Source organism: Dunckerocampus dactyliophorus, chromosome 18 (assembly GCF_027744805.1).
Source record: "Dunckerocampus dactyliophorus isolate RoL2022-P2 chromosome 18, RoL_Ddac_1.1, whole genome shotgun sequence".
Lineage (NCBI taxonomy): Eukaryota > Metazoa > Chordata > Actinopteri > Syngnathiformes > Syngnathidae > Dunckerocampus > Dunckerocampus dactyliophorus.
The window spans coordinates 2,289,482-2,311,789 of record NC_072836.1 but is presented as its reverse complement, the minus strand read 5'-3'; the positions used below and the strand labels follow the sequence as shown (position 1 = coordinate 2,311,789).

General features: G+C 45.0%; 3 protein-coding genes across 4 annotated transcripts in view; 2 read left to right on the top strand and 1 right to left on the bottom strand.

Moving 5' to 3' along the window:
- Positions 1 to 272: 272 nt before the first annotated feature.
- On the top strand, positions 273 to 3,418 carry LOC129170723 (ectonucleotide pyrophosphatase/phosphodiesterase family member 7-like). Of its 2 annotated transcripts, none has more exons than XM_054758608.1 (6): positions 273 to 510; positions 736 to 881; positions 1,079 to 1,708; positions 2,626 to 2,863; positions 3,055 to 3,175; positions 3,349 to 3,418. In XM_054758608.1, exons 1-6 carry the CDS (start codon positions 273 to 275, stop codon positions 3,398 to 3,400), a joined length of 1,425 nt encoding a protein of 474 aa, XP_054614583.1. In that variant the 3' UTR covers positions 3,401 to 3,418. The 2 variants fall into 2 exon arrangements, with proteins under 2 accessions (XP_054614583.1, XP_054614582.1); XM_054758607.1 differs by having other exon boundaries at positions 3,052 to 3,175.
- Positions 3,419 to 5,019: 1,601 nt separating this feature from the next.
- Positions 5,020 to 9,031, top strand: cbx2 (chromobox homolog 2 (Drosophila Pc class)). Its single transcript, XM_054758606.1, has 5 exons — positions 5,020 to 5,141; positions 5,238 to 5,281; positions 6,217 to 6,282; positions 6,382 to 6,451; positions 6,523 to 9,031. The coding sequence occupies exons 1-5, from the start codon at positions 5,070 to 5,072 to the stop codon at positions 7,735 to 7,737; spliced, it is 1,467 nt and encodes a 488-aa protein (XP_054614581.1). The 5' UTR covers positions 5,020 to 5,069; the 3' UTR covers positions 7,738 to 9,031.
- A 4,512-nt stretch (positions 9,032 to 13,543) lies between these two features.
- The window catches only part of pctp (phosphatidylcholine transfer protein), a 40,387-nt gene continuing 31,622 nt past the window's right edge, over positions 13,544 to 22,308 (bottom strand). Inside the window, exon 10 of the transcript XR_008566668.1 lies at positions 13,544 to 13,577. The gene's annotated coding sequence lies outside the window, so the exon portion shown is untranslated. The remainder of the gene's footprint in view (positions 13,578 to 22,308) is intronic.

Sequence of the window (22,308 nt, the reverse complement as noted above, 5' to 3'; positions counted from 1 at the left end):
ACCAAGATGGCCGAGCGGCCGGGAAACAAACATGCAGCGTGTCCCCAGAGATTAGCGGGATTTACTGTCAGAAAGGCAGGCGAGGGAGGGAGTTGCGGGCCATAAACATCAGCAGTGAAGTTGAGATAAAGTGCGTTAGAGCGGCCAGATAAGATAAGCTGGAGAAACTTTGCTCGCTAGACTCCAGCAACCTGTGGCCGGCTGCTGAAAAGGAGCTTCATGCTCCTGGCGACACAGTTAGTCGCATGACAGACGTGTGTGAAGACCTCGCCATGCTGTGGACCGCTGGTCTCTGCCTCCTCTGGGGGGCCTCGTGCACACTAGGGGCCCCCGTGAGCGAGCCGAGGCAGAAGGTGCTGCTGGTCTCCTTCGACGGTTTCCGATGGGATTACGACCGCGATGTGGACACGCCAAACTTGGACAGAATGGTTGAGGATGGAGTCAAGGCCCAGTACGTCACGCCCCCCTACCTGACCATCACCAGCCCCACACACTTCACCCTCCTGACAGGTAAAAGTCAGTCTCAAGAACACCACAGTTGACATTTGGGGGATTTGAAAGTCCCAGAATCCTTCAGCGTTTCTCGCTGAGTCAGATGATGATCTGCTCATTTTCTACTCAAATCTTCAGAGTCGGCTAAAAAAAATTGAACTTCCTTCAAATTAATTTTGTTTAATCTCCAAAGTTAGAGGTAACTTGGCAGAACTTTTGATGCGAGCGTGTTCTCCTCGACAGGCCGCTACATCGAGAACCACGGCGTGATCCACAACATGTGGTTCAACACCACCAGCACGGAGAAGAAACCCTACTATCAGACTCAGTTTGTCAACGACTGGTGGGACAACGGCACTCTGCCCATCTGGATCACAGCTCAGAAACAGGTCCATCTCATTCAGCGTGAGAGAGCATTTTACTGAAAAACGTTGTCAGGCAGCAAATTGTTTGGCAGGACAGGATGTCACCCTGCTCACAGATGCTGGAAAAGCTCAGCTGTGCTTTAAGTGGATGCCATCCAGCCTTTGGCTGGCTTTGCATGCGAGTGTCAAACAAGTGTGACCTTGTTTGTGCGCTCTTTCAGGGTCTGAAGGCTGGTTCTCTTCACTTCCCTGGCACCGCCTCCAGCTACCAGGGACAGGTTGCCATGATGCGCGAAGTAGAGCCGCTGCTCTACAACTACAAAAACGAGACGGCTTGGCGAGAGAACGCCGACAAGGTGATGGGCTGGTTCCGAGACCAGGATCTGGACTTTGTGTCCCTGTACTTTGGCGAGCCGGACGGCACGGGCCACAGGTACGGGCCTGACTCTCCACAGCGACGAGACATGGTCAAGCAAGTGGATCGGACCGTGGGATACATCCGGCGCTCGGTTGAAGAACACGGTTTGAGCGAGCGCTTGAACATCATCATCACGTCCGACCACGGCATGACCACGGTCTACCGCAACGGTTTGGTGGAGGAGATCAAACTCTCCAAGATTCCGGGCTTCTCCTTCCGGGATGTGTCCTTCCACCTGGTAGATTTCGGGCCCTCTGGGATGCTTCTACCAAAGCCGGGCAAGCTGGAGAAGGTTTACAAAGCCCTAAAGGGGGCGCACCCTCACCTCCATGTCTACAAGAAGGAGGAGATGCCAGAACGCCTCCACTTTGCCAAGAACGATCGCATCCTGCCCATCATTTTGTTGGCGGACGCTGGCTATGTGATCAACGGGGTGCGTACTGGACAGTTTGTATTTCACACTGCTTCACTCTCAACATTTCCCTTACCGTGTTTGCTAACTCTTAGCTGTGTTATTAATACTTTCAAGACTCAACACAAGTAATGGGACACAGCGCTCAATCAATATATGACTAGAAGCCACACACCAAGAACCAAAGAAGAGAAGCAGCTACAATGTTCACATTTAATGGAGTAATGTTTGACGTAACTGATTAACCAACATAAGTACACCGCGGGATACGCAGTCAGGTCTTATGCACCAATTTACCACAACATAAAGGCACAGATTACTTCTAGTCTTTTGCTCCGAGTGAAACATCCTTGGAGGAATGGTGTTTTTCGCCGGCTGCTCAAGGCAACAAAGAAATTCTCTTCAAGCAGAAACAATCAGCTAAATTCTAATCTTAGCGCATTACAATTTTAATCAAGTGCCTTTGCGAGTCCCCGCGATAATCCAAACCGCCCCGGTGACACGTGGCGCCCTCCAATGCTTCCTCCAGCTACTCGTGCCTCAAAATTCCAAATTAGCATTTTCATTTGGCTCCAGTCGCTCGCTCGGCTGCGGCTGCACGTGTCGCTCAATATTCATGGAAGCGCAACTTGGAGAAGAATAACAGACCTGATTTATTTGGACTTATGTAAAGAGTGCCAGGTTACGAGCGACTGATGACCAACACAATGACTTCATGGCCACTTAAACTCATCTCATTGCGATCCCAGATAAGATAAATAAGCTGAGATATCGCTTGTCTCTTACAGATACCTCGAACATCTAATTCAGTCAATGTCCTGTGGTAGCTTTCAGTCATCAAGAATCAGGCTGTAGGCCGGAAGACACGCAGTTGCTTAGACAACAGCTCCCTCTGCTGTCGACAAGCAGTCCTAGCTCTCTCTTTGGGTTCCTTGCAGTACTTCCCTGTCCAGTTCAACAAGGGCGAGCACGGCTTTGACAACCAAGAGATGGACATGAAGCCCTTCTTCAGGGCGGTGGGACCTGCTTTCCACAAGAACCTGCAGGTGGGGCCTTTTGAAACGGTCCACATCTACTCGCTGATGTGTCACATCCTGGGCATCCAGCCCGAGGGCAACGACGGACACCTGGACGCCACCAAGCACATGCTGGTGACCAGCGCCAGGGTGCAGGATGGTGAGCTTCCAGCACGCTAATGGTCCTCTCAGGACTTCATGGCTTTAGGTCAGATAGCTCGTGATGGGGATGTGCAGAAAATCAACTTAGTGATGTTTAGGTCTACTTAAAAAATCTTTACAAATCTTACTAAAAACCACAAGAAAATTCAGGCTGAATATAATGTCTCTTATCTCTTTGTCTCGTAGAAGGTGAGGGTGTAAATTTCTTACAGAACGGCGTCATTGGAATGGCTGCAACGGCTGGATTTCTGCTCATCGTCTTTGTTGTGATAACAACACACAAATTAGTCAGCAACGGACGACATAAAAGGTAATGACCGAACACGTGTAGGAATGAGATATTTCATTCACATTTCGTTTCGACAGCTATTTTCAACCATTTCATAACTACTCGGTGGCTTGTTTTTATTTTGACATTTAGCTTCTCCAGGATTGCACAACAAAATGCAAACATATATTCACTCTCCTTCCTGTGTGTTTCAGATCAGATACTTTCACACATCCTCCAGAGAACACCAAACAATCTTCATTTTAAACCCAAACAGACTTGGACCTTTCTTTTCTGTGTGTGTGTGTGTGTGTGTGTGTGTGTGTGTGTGTGTGTGTGCGGCGGTGATAAACATGACTTATTTCATTAAAATAATGATGCATTTATAAATATTGTATGAAATAAAAACGTTTGACAATGTTGTAAACGTGCACAGTGAATGTAGAGAGCACATTTGGAACATTGGAAACAATACACTGGTCAATAATAACCCCCAACACACAAAAAACACTGTTATTCCACAGAGAACATCTCATTCATAAGTGGGCAATAATTTATAAATAAACACATGATAATACAGCCGTCCCTCGTTTATAGCGGTTAATTGGTTCCAGACCCGACATGAATTTCCAAGATATAGAATTCAATGTTAATAAATGGAATATTTTATTGTTTTATAGAAAACCTGTTTGACTTTCTAAATACGTTTTTTATCCTTATTAGAGCCCTGTAGACATAAGATAACACCCCTATAGTCACCTTTGCACTCCTATTATTCATTGTTTACAACACATTGCGCAATTCTTATGCTGCAGAGACTCGAGACGGCCACTAGCTAGTAAAGCTAGCGAAGTAATGAGCTAACAAGCTAGTGAGCTAACCAGTTAGCCTCATATATATTTCTTCTAAATTTAAGAAGCCAAAAACTTACCACATCCACACGGAATAGGAGGAGAACTTTTTTCACACTGTCATGTCGAAGGTAGTGTAATGTAAGGGAATGTCTCAATATTTTGTGTCACTACTGCCGCCTACTGACCAGAATACTACACATCACTTGTATTTCAATATGTTTTGCCCAATAGACCATCGTCCACTACCAAACAGCTGTCATTTATTGTCCTGAAACACTGCAATACAGCGAGGGAGCGATAATCGAGCGCAATATTGCAAGGGATGACAGCCCAGGTAAAATGTACAGCATACATGTACCACTATTAGAAAGCCCGCACTTTTCACATGTTTATATCTTTGAGCTTCACCGATTGTTTTTTTTCATCAAACGGTGAGATTTTACGCTTTTTTTCGGCAGTCCGTGAACGCACCACAGATGTGTGCTGTGAGATGCAAAAGTTTGTTTGGCTGCGTTAGCACGAGCCTTCTGTCAAAAAAGCCATTATGGAAGTATCAATGACTGGTGGGATGCTGGTGGTCCTGGAAAATAACCCCCATGAAATGAGGGTATCTACTGTGATGAGGAAGAACTAAGATAAGTCAGTGATTAATAAAACATATTTGTTTGACGCTTATTTTTAGTGAAGAATTGATGGAAACGACGGACGCTGCTGGGGACATTTTTTACACTCCTAAGGGGGAAAAAAGCCCGCCTCTTGAGACATCTGCTTGTCAAAATAAAAATAAACACGAGCAAACATCCGGTTACGCTTTTCAAAGTAAGTATGAAAGGAGGGATATTTGTAACAGTACTACTTCACTGACGACGTTGAGTTGGCATGAACATGACTTCATATTGGATCTGATTTGTTTGTATACCTATAAAAGTGGCCATGATGACGAACGATCGCGGTAAGGAAATTGTATGAAGCTGGTGGATGTCTTTTATTCCGAAGGCGGAATACGGTGTTTCCGGTGGTTTGGTGGTGTAGCTTGTGAGCTGCTAGCGGGTCTGAGTGCTGTTATTGTTGTCTTAGCAGCCATGGAGGAGCTGAGCGCGGTTGGAGAGCAGGTTTTTGACGCCGAATGCATCCTCAACAAGCGACTCAGGAAGGTGGGACAACAAAGACGGCCAAACTTCTCGGAGTTTTTCGTGTTTTTTGCACAGCTGGCCTGGTAGCTGACGTTTGTTTCCTTCATGTTTTCTCAGGGAAAGTTGGAGTTTCTGGTCAAGTGGAGAGGATGGTCGTCCAAGTAAGAAACAATGAAAACAACAACAGCTGCAGCCCCTCGCCTTGCACGCTCTTCAACTATTACTTTTAAATTTTATACAATAAAATAAACGACGAAAAACTATTTACGATTTACTTTTTTAGATTGTTTCTGTTATTGAAGTAAGGCCCTTTGTTATTCATGACTTGTTGAAATCATGAAGTTAGTCTAAAGTCACATTTAAATCAAGTTTCAGTGTAAACACACATGCACTGACGATAAAATCTGATTCAAAGCTCCTGTGAAAAAACTCCTGGAAATGATAGCATTGTTTGGTATATAAAGAGGCTGTCTGTGTACTTTTTAAAAATTTGTTAACTCATTTTAATATCCTTAAAATGTTTTCAAGGGCAGTTTTGGTCATTTTTATTGTATTTTGTTTCCATTTTTCTTCATTATTGTTGTAATGCTCCATCAGTGTACACTGTTGCCTGCCTGCCTTCTGTTAGCCCCACGTCCTTTGTGTGTGTGTGTGTGTGTGTGTGTGTGTGTGTGTGTGAGGGGAACGAAGGGTGGGGGTTGAAGACTGCTGCTCTGAATGTGCTCTTCAGCAGACCTGTTACACATGTACTGTAGGACACCCATAATATTTCTAATACAGCTAAAAGTCCGCCTAAAAAGACACCATTTAGTGTTGGCCTAAAACGACAACGGTGGTGATAGAACATATCATGTTATCTTGAATCATACGCTCTGATAAAGCTGATCGTATACCTAAGATCGTTTTCTATGTAGTCCATAAGCATAAGTGCCTAATAAAATGGTGGAGGTGGACCATGCTGACTATTTACACTTGCTGCATCTTGTTAGTCTTCCTATGTACATACTTAAGTAGTCATGTACCGATTTACCAGCCTGGAGGTCATGTGACATCGGGTTCTTTTTTTTCTAATTCTTAATTTCTTTGTCTCTTTCAGACATAACAGTTGGGAGCCGCAAGAAAACATCCTGGATCCCAGACTGCTGGCGGCCTTCAACAAGAAGTGAGGTTTTTTCACACAAAAAGAAATAAATAAGAAGATTATCCTGCTTATTTTCTTTCATTTGACTGAGTTTGTCTTTACGTTGCTGCTGTGTCCCAGAGAACAAGAGAAGGAGCTCCTGATGCGCAAGCGAGGGAAAAGGCCGAGAGGACGACCACGGAAAATTCCGGTAAGTTCAACAAGACCCCCCCACATATAATGCTATGGAAACACTGATGTGAATCCTTGTCTTTCCCTTAGGAGAACATTCCTGAAGCTGTCAAGTCCAACAGCTCCTCCTCAGGCTCATCGTCCTCATCCTCAGATTCCTCTTCTTCCGGTTCCTCTTCTTCCTCATCCTCCTCAGAAGATGATGATGACGACGATGCAGACGAGGACAGCCACATCAAGCAGGCAAACATCCGAGACCTCCACCCCGTCCCTCAGAAGAAAGCGCAGATTGTCGTAGCCAAACAGGAGCCCCCCAAGAAACGAGGTCGTAAACCTCTCTCTCCGGAAGTGAAGGAATTCCGACAAGGAAAAGTCCCTCAGAAGATGACCAAAGATTGTGATCTTCCAGGATCTATCAAGAAGCCTGTTCACCTCGCCAGCTTCACCTTCATGGGCTTCAACAGGGGATCATCCGTGGGTGGTCAGAACCGCGGGTCTCTGGGCCAGGGAGGGGACTCCAGAAACTCTTTGAGCTCTGTGGCTTCCAGTAGATCCGTCCCACCTTCCCCCATCCCTCTGAACAAATCCAGCCCAAGCAGGAATGTCGCTGAGGGGAAACTGTCCGTCTCCAGTCTGGACTCGTGCAAATCAAGAGGAGTAGCGGCTTTGAACTTGAACACATCCAGGCATCACGTCCCAGGATCCCCTCAGCACACCCTGAACCCCACCAGCGGGCAAAAGGCTCACGTGTTGCAGAGAATAGCCAACGCTAAGGCCATGGCCTCCCAGCAGTCAAATAATCTTCATCCGCTGAACCTCCACAACAAAGTCATGCACACCAGTGAATCACCTGGAAATGGTCCCGGGACTGCTTCAGCTCTGAGAAATGCAGCAAGCCCTGCACGCAAAACTGCTCTCAACCAGAACCAGGAGTACAAGACCCCTCAGAGTGCAGCTACCCCGGGGGGACCCTGTAAGAACCAGTCTGCCGTTGAAAAGGAGGCCCAGACCTCCAGAAGTAAAGTGGAGAAAGGTGGAGTCCATAAGTCTGACGCTTCCAAAGACGGAAAGAAAGCCAAGACGAGCGAGATGAGCACGGGGGAGGACGAGAGCGGCTCAGATTCTGATCAGGACTCGTCAGACGTCGGTCAGGACGGTTTGGCGGTGGTCCAGAACCAAGACTGGAAGCCCACTCGCAGTCTGATAGAACACGTGTTTGTGACGGATGTCACTGCTAATCTGGTGACTGTCACAGTGAAGGAGTCTCCAACCAGCGTGGGCTTCTTCAGCATCCGGAACTACTGACAGAACTTGACCATCACGCTGTTGTAATTTATTGACTTCTTTGAACACACCTTGACAAAAGGGGTCTCTCATACCGAAACACTTCAAGACCAAAGAGACGTGTTCGGTCTCTTGATAAGCTGAAAATTGTTCTCCTGGACTTGTCCTTTGAGGACCAAGAGCGTTTCTTCCTCGGGTGAATTCATGCTGCATTTGAGACTACTGGGAAGTCGCAAATATTCCACTTGGAAATAATTTAGCTGTTAGCAGTCCAGAAAATATACTCTGAATAACTGGCCATACTTCTTTACGTGCAGAAAGCCAACAAAAATTGTCCGTCTTTAGGGGGCTGCTATGATTGCTCTTCGGTTTGTCCAAGGTTTGCTGGGACAAACTGGGGGGGGCAGGTTTGTTGGACATTTGCGACTTCCTAGTTTTCTGGAACGCTGCGATGCAGGGTATTCAGGAAAATACCCCAGCAGCCAAAAGCAGGCGTAATAAGAAGACTGCATAATTGGGTTTTGTATTTAGTTCAGCAATCAATCAATAGTTTGTGTAAATCACCTTGGAACCAAGTCGAAGTCTCTAGTGTATTTTTATATTAGCTACCTCTGTTTTCTACAATGTTTGCTCCAAGGAGCCTGGTCTTACTGCTGACTCCCAAAACTGCTCCGTTTTATCAGAACATTGGTCCAAAACAGGCTGAAGCCTGCCGAGACAGATACAGTGTCCCCCCCGTGTCTGATAAGACTCCCCCACTATCACCCCCTCCCTCTGTGAAGTATTCAGCAGCTAGCAACCATGTTCACACAGCAGGATGAACACCTGACAAGGTTCTGTTGGCGAGGTCCCGTGGGAGCGAGTGGGTGTGGACTGTGAGACAATAAAGCACCAGATGTCTCTGAGCCACTTTGGTTGTTTCGTCTCAGCTGCTGACGTCTCTTTGGGATTTTTGCTGCACCTCTTTTATCTGACCGTGTAACACAAAAGAAGTCCCAACAATGTGCGCCACTTTCCGCTCTCCTGAGAGGGTTCGCCAACAAAGCGCTTCCTCTGAACTCTGCGGACTAATCCGGCGACCCGGCACTGTGCCTTTCTCTTAGACCAACACAAAGACACACGAGTCCAGGTTGTCCAGGATTATGGAAGCGCTCGGCGACGCTTGTTGGACAAATACTGCAAGTCTTACTCAAACAGGAAGTTCCATTAGTTTTTTTGTTGGGTTTCCAAAGTGTCATTTCCTGTTTTTGGAGATATCAATGGTGCTAAAGTCTTCAAGTTTGGGAACAACATCAGAAGATGCTAGAATAAATGTTTCATCTGCGTTTAGATCAATGAATCCTCTCTGCAGTGTCCTTCTCATTCATTCTCAGTGTCTACTGGCGGCTGGCACATAGCTAACAACACTTGCATTGGGATTTTTGACTTCCTTTGGTGTGTCAGACCGCGTGCCAACTCCGCCTGAGGGTTTGGAGGGGGAGGAGCCCGCAGGCATCACTTTTGTTGGTGCTGTAACACTGAAGCGTAATTCAGGCTTGACTCTAATAATGTTATTGCTCCACGCAGGTTATTAATGGGGACACGCATGACACAATTCATGATGAAAAATAATACATCCAGAGATTTAAAATAATCCAAAATGTGAAACCCACAGCACACTCGCTCACCTGAGATTATAATTGTGCTCATCAGGGGTGGCCACCCCGTCAATAAGGATCAACCAGTTGCTCTTTTGGACTTTGCCAGATCCTGAAATATCAAGAAAACTAAACTAAAACTCTCCAGGTACGCACCCTACGGGCCCCAGTCTCCGAAACACAGAGGGGCAAGTGCACGCCACGACGACTTGCCCCACGAGCAACATGCACCTCCAAAACAAATCCTGGCGCTGTGACGACGCGGATCGTTAAGGCCAACTGTTGTGACGTATCAAGTCTTCTCTCGACCATCGCTCGCCCGCGCCGGGAAGCCAGTGAGCCAAATAGAGTTGTGGTTTGCTCACAGAGCTGACGCCACGCACCAAACAACAACAAAACAAACAAACAAAACAGCAAAAATAGTAAAAACAGCAAAAAGCACAATGAGAAGAAGCCAAAATGTTGACAACAACCAATAACAAAGCATTTTCTGGAAATATCACTTTATTTAAAGGGTTCATGGCCGACACTCGGGCTGGTGAAAAGCCGGTGACCCCCCCCCCATGACAGCCACCATCTACAGAATGTGTGCTGTATCGGTCACGGCTTTGTCAGCCACCAACTAGCGATGTGCAGATCAATACTGAAATATCGATACTTCCAATAACAGCTCTTCTTGTTCTGAAATTGATTCTCAAATCCAAATAGCGATACTTTTGATACTGCAGTCATTTGAGGTCATGTTTGTCCGTTCAAATGATGGCCAATCGTAAACGGAGCTGTGTGTTTTCATTTTTAATAACTCATTTATTTTAATTTTTTTTTTATTATTTAACTTATTCCTTTTCTTTAATTGTTGAAATTACAATTTTCACATATTTTATCTATTGTTGAGCCTTAGCTTGGCTAAAGTGTAAATCAGCGCGCTACTTCAATGTGCTTCAGGGTTTCAAAAACATGACTTCAATTAATGAATTACTTAAATTCATCAATTCATGAAATGTCTCGTATTCTTTATGCTACGATATGAAATACACTACTTTTCCAAGTTTACCAGACACATTAAGTGAATTTGCACAAAGTATTGGTATCAGATTGGTATCACCGATACTAGCCTGCGTTTTACTCAGTATCGAAACGAAATCACTGGTATCGCGCATCACTACCACCAACGCAATGATACAGAAGGTGACGCCGAGGAGACCTCTTCAGTCTGGCTCGAGGAGCGATGTAACCACTAGATGGTGCTGTTGGACTTGAGGGTTTTGAATTCATCATTTCAGCATCAGAGTTTGCATGAGATGCTTCAGTGCACGTGTTTCACATATGCACCTCATATTTGGACGTGTACATTTTTCAATACTTCACTCACTTTTATATGGAAAGTCATCTTTTTTGTTGTTGTTGGCGTTAGTTCACGGTGTTATATTTGTAAACAAATTGTTATTTTGATGTAAAACAACCCCTTTTTGGTGTTATGTTGGTATAGTTTAGATATTCCAGCTGTCACAAAAGCAAAAAATATTTAAAGTGAAAGTTATGCTTGAAATGTATCTTCTCACACAAAGCTGGTTTTCTCCCTTTTCTAGTTGGGAACTGATATTTTCCTGAAACTTTCCTACGTTCTACTGCTGATTACTAAAGAACACAAAAAGGTAGAAACTAACTTTTTTTTTCCTGATGAAAGACGGGAGTCCTTCTTTTGGTAGGTTCCATGTTTATGTAGCCACAGAACACAATATTCTGTGTGCTTTGAAAGATCAGTCAAAATTGTCTAAAATGGCCAGCACTGACACGGTTGTCCTTTGAAAAATGGCTGCGATTGAATGAGTTCATGTACAAAATGTATCGAAGTGGTCATAATAATAATAATGGTAGTAATGCAGCAATTAACCAATGAGAGGCTTAGTTAAAACCAGATGCTGAGCTATTTTTTGGCCAGGCAGTGCATACCAAATAAGGGAAAATTGGGGAGTTTTTTCCAGAAAACACACAGACACACATAATTATTTCCTTTATTTTGAAGGCCTGACCTCACCGGCTACAGGATGTGTTCCACTGATGTTGCCTGAGCGACGCCAAGCAGACCGGAAGCTATGCTGCTCTGGCAGAACCAGAGAGAGATGATTTTTTTTTTTCCCCATGAAAGTTAAAATACGGGAAACGCTTAAAAACAGGAGTGCGTCGGGAAAGACGGGCAAAATACGGTAGTTTCCCGGTGAAAACAGGAGGTCTGACAGCTATGAGGCAGTGTATTACGCAACACGCACCCAACACTTGCATGCGTACATTTTTGCATACTTTACTTCCTGACTTTTATATGGAAAGTCATCTTTTTTTCGTTGGTGAGCAACATTTTGGTTTCATTTTGGAATTTCAAAGAAAAGGTTTACAGTACTTCCAAGTGATGATGACACAAAGTGTACGATTCCATCATTTATGGCCATGCAGCACCTCGGGGGGTGGAATTCTCCCAAAATACATTCAAGTAAACACTAAGGCGACAAAGAGGCACGCACAGTGGCCTGGTATGTATAAACACTCCAAGCACTGTCACTCTGCAATCCCTAACAGACGCACATTATGGACTGCAGGGGTGTCCAAAGTGCGGGTCGGGGGCCATTTTCGGCCCACAACTCATTTATTGGCCCTTGGCGTATAGTAAAAATACCGTAAATTCATGATTAATAAACATATTAGTAGATAATACTATAATTCGCTTTACCACATAACACAAAGCTAAGATGCACATGTTTCATTCAGATAGGTTAGCGTATACTGTTGACCCTCACCACATCACGGTTCAAATTTCAACTTTAAAAAACCCCAAAATAACAAGTCTTAGTTACAATGATATAATAATAATAATAATAATATAATAATAATATTACTAGTTTATTCTTATTAGAATATGAATTTTTTCTCTTAATATTTTGACTTTATTCTCGTAAAATTACAGCTGTTTTTTTCCATTTCTGCTGGGGTTTTTAAAATTTATTTTCCATTTATTTCAACTTATTTCTTTTAAATTTTCTTCTCATTATATGGTGACTTTATTCCCATAATATTTTGACTTTATTCTCATATTATAACTTTTTCCCCAACCTGATTTTCCCAAAATTACACTTTATTTGCTTCTCAAAATATTACAACTGTTTTGTTTTTTTTATATTTCACGAGTGTGCTACTAAAGTGACATTTTTCCTCATAATATTACTTTTTTCTCATAAAATTCCAACTTTCTCTGCCAAGATTATGTTTTTTTTTCTGAATATTTTGACTTTTGTAAAATTACTGCAGAGTTTTCCATTTTTGCTTTCTTTTTGATTGCTTTTTTTTTTTTTTAAGTTTCAGAATGTGCCGCAGGCCAACAAAAAAAACAGCCGCGGGCTTCAAATGGCCCCCGGGGCTGCATTTTGGACCCCCCTGATATGCAGGACAATCCCAGGGATCCAAACAAAGAGCTGTGTGAAAATTCTGCCTTTACCGTTTGACCCTGGAACAGATTATTTCTCTTTCCGTTATTTCCAAAGGGAAAATGTGTTTTTCCACATTCCAAAGTCCGAGTTCAGAACGGATTGTGTTGCACCTGAGAGGTTAGGCTGCATTGAAGTGTTTCATTATCAGGGTGCATGCAGATGAAGTGTGACGCTAGCAGGAGCATTAAAAGGCCAAGATGATTTGAATCTCCACGCTGGGCTTTTAATGTGCATGTTTGGAGTCTGGGTTGCTGCTCGGGTCCGGGCCGCCTGGGATAGACGCTATTCCATTTCAAAGGGAATGTTTAGAAACCCGATCTGACCGTGGAGCAAGCGCGGCCCTGCCCCGCATTCTAAATCAGCGGGCTGCGGCAGAGTCAACAAACGTCACTTTGCTCTCTGATATTGAGAGGCGGTCCCTGCGCTGTGACAACACGCCACGTCATCCGTCTTATCTCACTCACCATCCATCACCGCGCCGGAGTCGGCATGTCTGACAGTCCCACTCTCGCTTTCCACGCCGGCCCCGCCTCCACGTCACCTTCTCCTGCTCTTCCAGGTGTGGCCCCGCCTCCTGCGTGATGCCGCCACAGCCCCCTGCAGGCCAAGCAGGCAGAGAGAAAATGTGTTGATTAGTCAAGGTGGGTCTCACAGGACGCTGCAAAGACGACCGGTGAGGTCATCGATACGACTCACCAAAGCGTTCATGTGTTTGGAGTCACTCTTCAACACCGCTACCCATTCCCTACACGGTACACATGAAATGGTTAATAGTGTCACTGCAGTCCAGCCTTAGTGTTGGATAGTGCCAAGGAGAAGCCAGAGCTTGAAAACCCTCTAAAAAGAAGGGCAAAATACGGTCGTTTCCCGGTGGTCTGACGGGTATGAGGCACTGTGTTATTCCACATGAGATAGGACCATTTTCGGCATTTGTGCGTATAACTCCACAAAAATCATCAGAGCACTTATCAGGGGGAAAAAATACAGGATAAGTTTCTGACAGTTTGTGCAAATGATCAAAGACGGAACCAGATAATGGAATCATTCCGGACACTATGATCCTGAATACGAAAAAATAGGGGACCTTTGGAATTTTCATCATAGGAAGTCAACAAAGGAAGCTCCAAACATGCAACCAAACCATTACAGCCAAGACACTGTGGAATCTGGGGTGTGCCAACGGATTCGTTGTATCTTCAAAAGCTATGGAGGATCCAGGAGCAAACCGCCATTTGTCAATAACTACTCAACTAATATCGATATCATTATGAGTCCGATTGCTAACGGTACGTTTTCATGGTCAAGGAACCTAAACTTGTAGATAAAATAAATGCAGGACTAATATTTATGGTGTAAATCACAAAATGGGGGGGGACTATGGCGCTTAGCGGAGGTCTGCGCTCTCCGAGTGCTTTTCTAGTTTCTTGTAATATTCCGACTCTCTCTTTTTTGCCCCCCTCTTATCCCCGCATCCCCCTCTCTGCTTTCTTTTCTCTTCTTCTCCATCCCCTCCTGCTCCGCTCCGGCTGCTCCAAATTTGCATAAAACAAAAGTGAAATCAATTCTGTGTAACAGGGGAAGTGTATCTCACACTTTTCCCTGGCAGAGCAAACCTGTTGAGCACGTGGGGGCATTTAGATCAACAACACTACCTGCCCTAAGGGCTGCACAGGACAAAATAACAATATTCCGACACACGTTTTAATATTTCACGCCTATGCTAGTAAAATGACATTCTTCATAATATTATGAGTTTGTTCTCATGAAATTGCAAAGTTTTTCTTGTTAGAATGTGACTTTTTATTATAAGCTGCCCTTGATTTTGTTTATTTCGGCGTTTCATTGTTTTATTGTATGCATCATTAGTTTTATTGTATTATTTGTGGTATTATTTTATTGTTTTATCGAGGCAGCTTTATTTATTTTTTATTTTATTATTCTAAGAGAAGTGCAGCATAAAGAGGCTAACAAAGCTAACCTGTAAGACTGCAACATAAGGGCGTTTTAAAAATGGCCGCATGTTGACAAACAATTCCATCTTCCTTCGAGTTTTCATCCGACCCAGAAAGCGTCTGGCACCGGGAGTGGCGTCGGGGTGAATCGGTGGACCACGTCGATGGGTGGATTTCACAGCTCATTACTCTGGCTCCAGCCATCGCAGCCTCCAGTGGACCTGGAGACGGGTCTTTTTCCCCCCCGCCTCTGCGAGACAACAGCTTAGCGGGCTCTGAGCGGCCTAAACAGGCGTGTCTGTCTCCTAGCAGTAGATCCAGGTCCAGATAGAAGGTCCGCTCTCTTCAGGGAGACCATCCATCAATCTGGGCAGGCACACAATAACAACATCTCAAAATCCCGACAGAGGAGCTCTCACTGGCTGAAGCTGCTCCTCCTGAGGAGGTGCCCGAGGACAGTCTGAGACAAGAGGACGCTTCTGCAAAGCCCAGCAAGGCGGTGACCAAGCTGACGTCTGCCTGCAAGCATCTTAGACCAAATATGCTCCATACATCCATTCATAGCACACGTTCATGACAGGACGCCAGACACAAAAAACATTACCAGTGTTCCCCACAGGACTGAGATCTATTTGTGGTGGTTGGCAAAGGTGTCTGTAACCAGGAAGTACGGCTCGGAGTGCACTCTGACCCCAGCTTGTGACATGTGTGAGACTGTGTGTTTGTGTGTGGCAAAAACACACGCCGTCCTCTGTCTCTCTCTCTCTCTCTCTCTCTCACCTCCACAGGAATGACAGTAAACAACACAGGGTCTCTAGCCGTGCCCCCCGCCCCCAACACACACACACCCACAGTCGTTTAAAGCGCACCATTCAAAAAGGATCCCCAACAGAGAGAAAATCTCGTTTCCAGGGCTGTCGCCATGACTCACATCGTCTTGTTGAGGAAGGAGATCAGGACGGCGCACACATGCAAACACACGCACGCACACACGCGCACACACACACACACACACACGCGCGCGCACACACACACACACACACACGCAGGCGCCAGCTTGTAATTAACACTTTGCAGATTACGTTTACAGGACCAACACGGTCTGCCTGAGTTTCATTAGCGCCGGGGTTGTGCACGTGCCCCCCCGGGGATGTTGTCGTGTCCGGTGTGAGATTGCGGTGATTGTGTTGCGTGAAGACACACACGGTGACAAAACTAAAAGTGGCACACAGAGGAAGTGAAGTCATCAGGTGATATCGCCCAGACAGCAGACACACGCACGGGCGGAAGCTGCACGTTGGTCGAGTGATGACAACTTGTACAGTCGGCACACTGCGGCTGTACAGCGGATACCAGCCGGGTCTAAAAATAGCACATAAAGCTCAATAAACTTTGCATGCTAATGCTAGTTAGCAGGCTGAGCTCTTTGCGTTCCATCAAAGCCGAGCACTGTGGGAAAGACGCGTGCACGAGTGCCACTAGATGGCGCGTGGCCTCTCAGGCGGTGCAGCTTTGGTGGATCTGCAGCTGGCATTAATATCCACACAATGAAAACTGACGGCTTCCAGTCGTACTAGAAAAACTCATGCTGGCTAAAAATACACAAACACACTTCTACTCCCAAATGTGTCAACGTGAAGCCAACAAGCCTTTCAGACTCTGCCAGATGAAGCTGATCGTGTGCTGCGGTGGTTTCAGCTCGGGGCCACATGGCCAATTATCCAGGGAGGTATTCTCTCGGGCAGGGGGTTCTCAAATAAAAGCCACATTTTCCAATGGTCAGTAAGGCCATTTTTCATTTTAATTTTGACTATTTGTTTACATTTTTATTTTTTATTTATTTACACTTTAAATTTTGTATCTATATTTTTTTACATTTTTATTTAAGTCAATTTGTTTACATGTTATTTTAAGTCAATTTTATTTATTTACACTTATTTAATGATTCTTTTAATTTATTTTTACTATTTTTTGTGTATTTAACCCATTTAATATGTTTTTATTTATTTTTTATTATTTTGTACACTTAATCATTTTTTCTTTAAGTCATTTTTATTTATTTCCACTTATTTAATTATTTTTTAAATTTATTTGTATTACTTTTTTTTATTTGTATTTATTTTTTTTACATTTTAATTTAATTTTTTTTTACCCTTTTTTAAGTCTTATTTAAAATTATTTTGTAAATTGTTATTTAAGTCATTTTAAACTTTTTTACTTTTTTATATTTTTATTTAAGGCATTTCATTTAGATTTTTTTACACTAATTTTTCTTTTTTTTTACACTTTATTTAGGTTATTTTTAATAATATTTTTTACCTTTAAATTGACTCATTTTTATTTAGATTTCTTTGTATTTTGTACACTTTTAAGTCAATTTTAATTTTCATTTGTACCATGTGTTTACATTTTCATTCAAGTCATTTCTTTTAGGTTTCTGCAGTTGAGGGGGACTCAGGCAGGGCGCCATTGAAGAGAGACGCGCCAGTGTCTGTGCGGCGTGTTTGTGCAGCATCTTGACAGCACGCAGGCGTGTGATAATGACGGTGCTGCCGTGCCGCTGCAGGCCTTTCACACCAACCCTTTTATGGAGCTAAAATAATTGGCGCCCACCCAGACACGCCGTGTGGACGAGATGATGGGCTGTAAAACGCAGCAGCATCCAGCCTGGAAGGGTTAAAGGAATCCCAGCTTATAAAAATATCAAAATGCAGCTTCTGAAGCTGATTGATGATCTCAAGGTTGGATCAAACGTTGACCCACCAGCATTCCTTCGGTGTCCCCCCCCCCGCTGGGCTCTATGCCTCTTTGCAGGCCAAAATATGAAATGGGTTTCATGTTGGTGCTGATATCAAGCAGAATGTGGGCCGCTCTGACAAGAACCAGAAGTTCCAGAAGGTGTGAGGCTAAATTAAAAAAAACAAGAAAAAAAGGAGGAGGATCTGGAAGTCATTGGCGCATCTAAAAAAGCGGCGGCGGTGATCTCCTCAGATGCTCAGGTGACGGCGTCGCCGTGCACAATGACAGCGTGACGAGAAGAAGAACCATCCCCTCTCGTGGTGCTGGGGAGAAGCTAGCAGGAAGAGGAATGATGGAAGGCTCACACGCCAGCCGTTGTCAGAACACTGGCATGAATCATAGCGAGGTGCCGCCGACTCAAGCGCGTTGGCAGTGAGCCAAAAGGCCCGAGAGAACAAAAGGCCCACGGAACTTTGGCCCAAACATTCATATTCACATGAGACGCCGACGACTTAATTGCAGCAAATTCCTGCGCCGGCTATAAAGCGGCGCCGTTATTTTGCACAACAAACGTGTTCCAGAGTGTCTCGTGCTTGCAGGAAGGTTGGTATGGGTCATACCAGGGAAGCAATCAATGCGACCTGCAACCCAAACGCGCCAGTCTCGGTTCCCCCCCACCACCAGCCTCTCATGGACTTCAAGAAGCACTCGTCCAAGAAGCCACAGATGTCGTTTCCAAATGATTCCTACTGGAAACATTCACAAGTGGGCCCTGAGTTGTATGAGAGCCAGCGGGGGCCCCTCTGACGGATCCGGACCTCATCCTTCCAGTAGCGGCTGGACAAAAGCCAGAAAGCGTAAGGTTGCTACGCTTCCTGATCTTTCCCAAACGCTCGGTGCCCTCTCGGCTCTGCAGACTTGGCACGGCCGACCGGCCGACATCAAAGTGGGCTCTGACCTCGCATACCAGCTGAGGTTCGGATTAACGAGTTCTGGACATCAAACAGTCGGATCGTCTGCCATGATCACCCCCACCCCACCGCACCCCCCACGCCAGCCATCAAACCAGAGTCGGTCAAATTTACTGCAGACAAAAATGTCGAAAGATCAGCCATGAAAGTCTGAACGTGGTGGCCAGCATGGGGGATGTTTCACAACGGCCCAATTAGGTGGCGCATAGGAGAACGCCACTGGCTGGGCCGCAGGCCAAACAGCGCTGCTTTAAGAAGTCAAACACGCTTTTTGTAAGCGTACTGACTTCATGTCAAGTGTTTTTTATTGCAGACGTAAGTCCTCGTTACAGGAAAAGTGCACTTTTGGGGGAATTTTGCCCATCATCCACAATCCTCATGTGAGAAATGAACACAAGTCTTTCTCTTTTCTGCGCGTTCTAAAGATATAAAAACAGATAAAAAAAGAGACAGCTAATAATGCATGAAATGGGATGCATCTATTCCGCCTTCTGAAAAAAAACCTCCAAAGCGGCAACAATGCTCTGTTTACCTCATGTGACCTGCATATTAACCGAGCTACAGAATTATTATTATTCTTATTAGCATTGTTACGCCCAAGAACCAACTTACTGGTGTAGTGACACCTCGCCACACCACACCGGCAAGCTACTGGCAGGCTAGCTTCACCACACACAATCGCTCACAATGCCTCAGGCCGCTAGCGAAAGATAATGCTACATATTGGAGCTTCCACCGCTACTGCGGTGTTTTTGTTTTTGTTATCATGAATGAACCCGTTACTACACGCTCACAGCATGAACAGAACACCATAAAACCTTGTTGGAGCTTTAAAGGCGGAATAGGTGTGTCCCATTATGTGCATTAATTGGATGTCTCTTTTTAACTATTTTTATATCTTTAGAACGCACAGAAAAGAAAGACGTGTGTGTTCATGTCTCACAAGGATTGTGGATGAGAAGCAAAATAAAAAAAAAAAAGAAAAGCGCACTTCCTGCTGCTTCATTTTGACAGGTGAAGCTTCAGACGACCGCGGGTCTGACAACGAGCCAGGCGGCGCTATTCAGACTTATCATCCAAACGAGCCTCTGAGGTTTGAAATGGTTGCCAAAGCTAACAAGGAGTAGCTTGCTTTGATCAGGAAAATATCTGCACTTTTTCATCAGGTTTTTGGCTCCGGCGTATCACTTGATTGGGTTCAAGAGGGAGGAGGGAGCAGAGCAGTAAAGAAACGAAAGCCAGAGAAATCGTTAAGCTAACGAGCGGCCAGTAGCGACGAGCATGACGTCACCATCTCAGACAGCGGGGGGGTTTTAGGACGGCCTGCTGCCGTTCGTACTAGCAGCCTGTCAATGAACACAAATAGCATTCCAAGTACTTCACTATGAAGAAATATTCAGACACGCTGGGAAAGTAACAGACTTGCAAACCAAACGCCGTAAAAAGCTTTGGGCATGCTTCTGCTCCAGCATGCAGACACTTGTAAAACGGATCTCATGTGGCACCACAGAACCAATGTTGCAGACAGGAACAAACACAGGGCCAACGGTACCGTGTCTGGGCCCGCTTCACGTTAGTGTGAGTGTGGGCGCACTGATCCGTACTCGAGCACGGCACGCTTCCCGCCCTTTGGCACCACTGGAAGAGGCGGGCCAGGGCCGGGCACGATTCCATCCCGTGCACGCAACGTAGCCGAGTCAGAGAATGACTGTAATGCGATCGCTCCATGCAGGTTACTAATGACAACCGACATGATTCATCGTGGAAACTCAAAATAATCCACAAGTTAAAACCACTGCACGCACGCTCTGCCGTGACTACATTCATGTGCGTAATAAAGACATGTCATTTCATTCATGCGATCGCTCCACCTCGTTGTTAGTTATTCATTTGTTCCAATTAAGGTCAGGTGAAAACAGAAACGTACAAAAACACAAGCAGGTTTTCCCCATGTTCTAGGAAATGTTCTGTAAATATACTCCAGTGAGTAGACGAGGGTGGGTAAAGCATAAGCTACGGCCACGTACACGCTCAGTATGTTTGTGCAATATTTTGGAGTTTAAAGTGACGAATATCGTACGCGGTTGAAACGATCTGCTCCAGTTGAGTGAGTGCACACGGTGTGGTGCATGAAAACATCAAATAGACGATGGAAAAGCAGCGGAAGCGTCGGACATCATGAAAATAATGCTTGTAACATGCGAGTTTGCATTCTTACACCAAATGAGCGTGCATGAATACATTCTTGTGTATGTCCTTTGCCATTTCGTTGCGCTGTTTGAGCTCCATACCAATTTTTAGCCGGATTTTAAGCACTATTTCCGAGCTGCTAGAAGCTAGCTAGCTAGCCCTCTGTGGAGCTTCACTGGGCATCCTTCCAGGTGGCTACATTTCACATTTTCCACTTCCAACAATGTTTGAACTTTGGTTTTAGTGTAAATTGTGCTTCTTGTTGCTCCCTGAAAACTGGAACATGTTTACTCGGCTCCACTCCACGAGCAGCTGGTTAGCAAACGCCCAAAAAGGTGTCTTCTCTGCGTTTTTTTGGTTGTTTCCTCTACTTTTTCCCGTTCTGATGGACTCCTCTTCATAATGGCGATTTCCGAAATACATATTTCAGTGGTTGGGAACCTTCTTGGCTAAGAGGGGAGAAATGCATTTCATGAGAGCCGCACAATACTTTTTAACAATCAACATAACTCAACTTAAAACATATAATAATGGTCAAAAATAAAGCTGACTACTTTGCCTGTTGCGGGTTCTTTTTAGAACCTAACCCCCGCGATAAAGAGGGACCACTGTACTTATAAATGAGGTAATCACGTTTACCTTTATTGAAGACTCTTCCATCTGCGTACTTTGCGAGGAGTTCTTTCTGGAATTCAAGTGTTTCTCACCTTCTTTGTCAAAATTGCCGGCACACGCAACTTTCTTTGGCCCCATGGCGGGTTATTTAGCAGTCGCAAGCAAAATAAAAAAAAGCCCAAACAGTGAGTCAGCCACTGTTTGGGCCCTCCATTCTGTGGAACGATACAGCACAGTGCCGATGGACTCATTTGTTACGTGCAAAATTGAGATGGTGTACAACAACTGCGTCAACATTTCCAGTGAAGGTGGGACGTTTGAAGACGAGGGCAAAGGTTGAACCGTAATGAATGACGGCAGCCACCTTGCATCGAATGGCAACAATTCATCCAGCAAGTCAGCGCAAGTGCAAAACAAGAGCAGAACAGAAGTGATGGAAAAAGTAAAAGGCTTGCTGCACAAATGATCAGTGTGGACGCAGGCCAGTGGGGGCCGACAGAGGGAGGGGGAATCAAATGGACTATCAATCAGTCCAAGTTTATTTGTACAGCACCTTACGACATCCCGACAAGCGTTTCTAAAATGAGATTTAAAGACGGAGTGCTCTGTAATAGACTCTAACGCGGGTGGAAGGGAATTCCAAAGCTGCAAACGCAGCAAAAGAGCGATCCCCCCCCAATTTTTGTATCTCGTCCCCGGGACTTCCAATGTGTGCTGAGGAGAGCACGGGGCCCTGGAGTGGTGACCGACAGTTAAAAGTTCAGCCAAGTTAGCTGGAGCAAGGCCATTAATGGCCTTGAACACAAATAGGAGGACTTTAAAATGAATTGTAGAATGCAGCGGGAGCCACTGGAGAGAAGAGGCAGGGAGTGATTGGGGTGTGTTTTGGAGCATTAGCGACGAGGCCAGCAGCTGCATTTTGCACCAACTGTGAGTTGGTGACTACGACTGGGACTGCTGTGAGTCCGTCCTTACATTTTGTGTAAAACGTGATTGTAAAGGTGTTTGA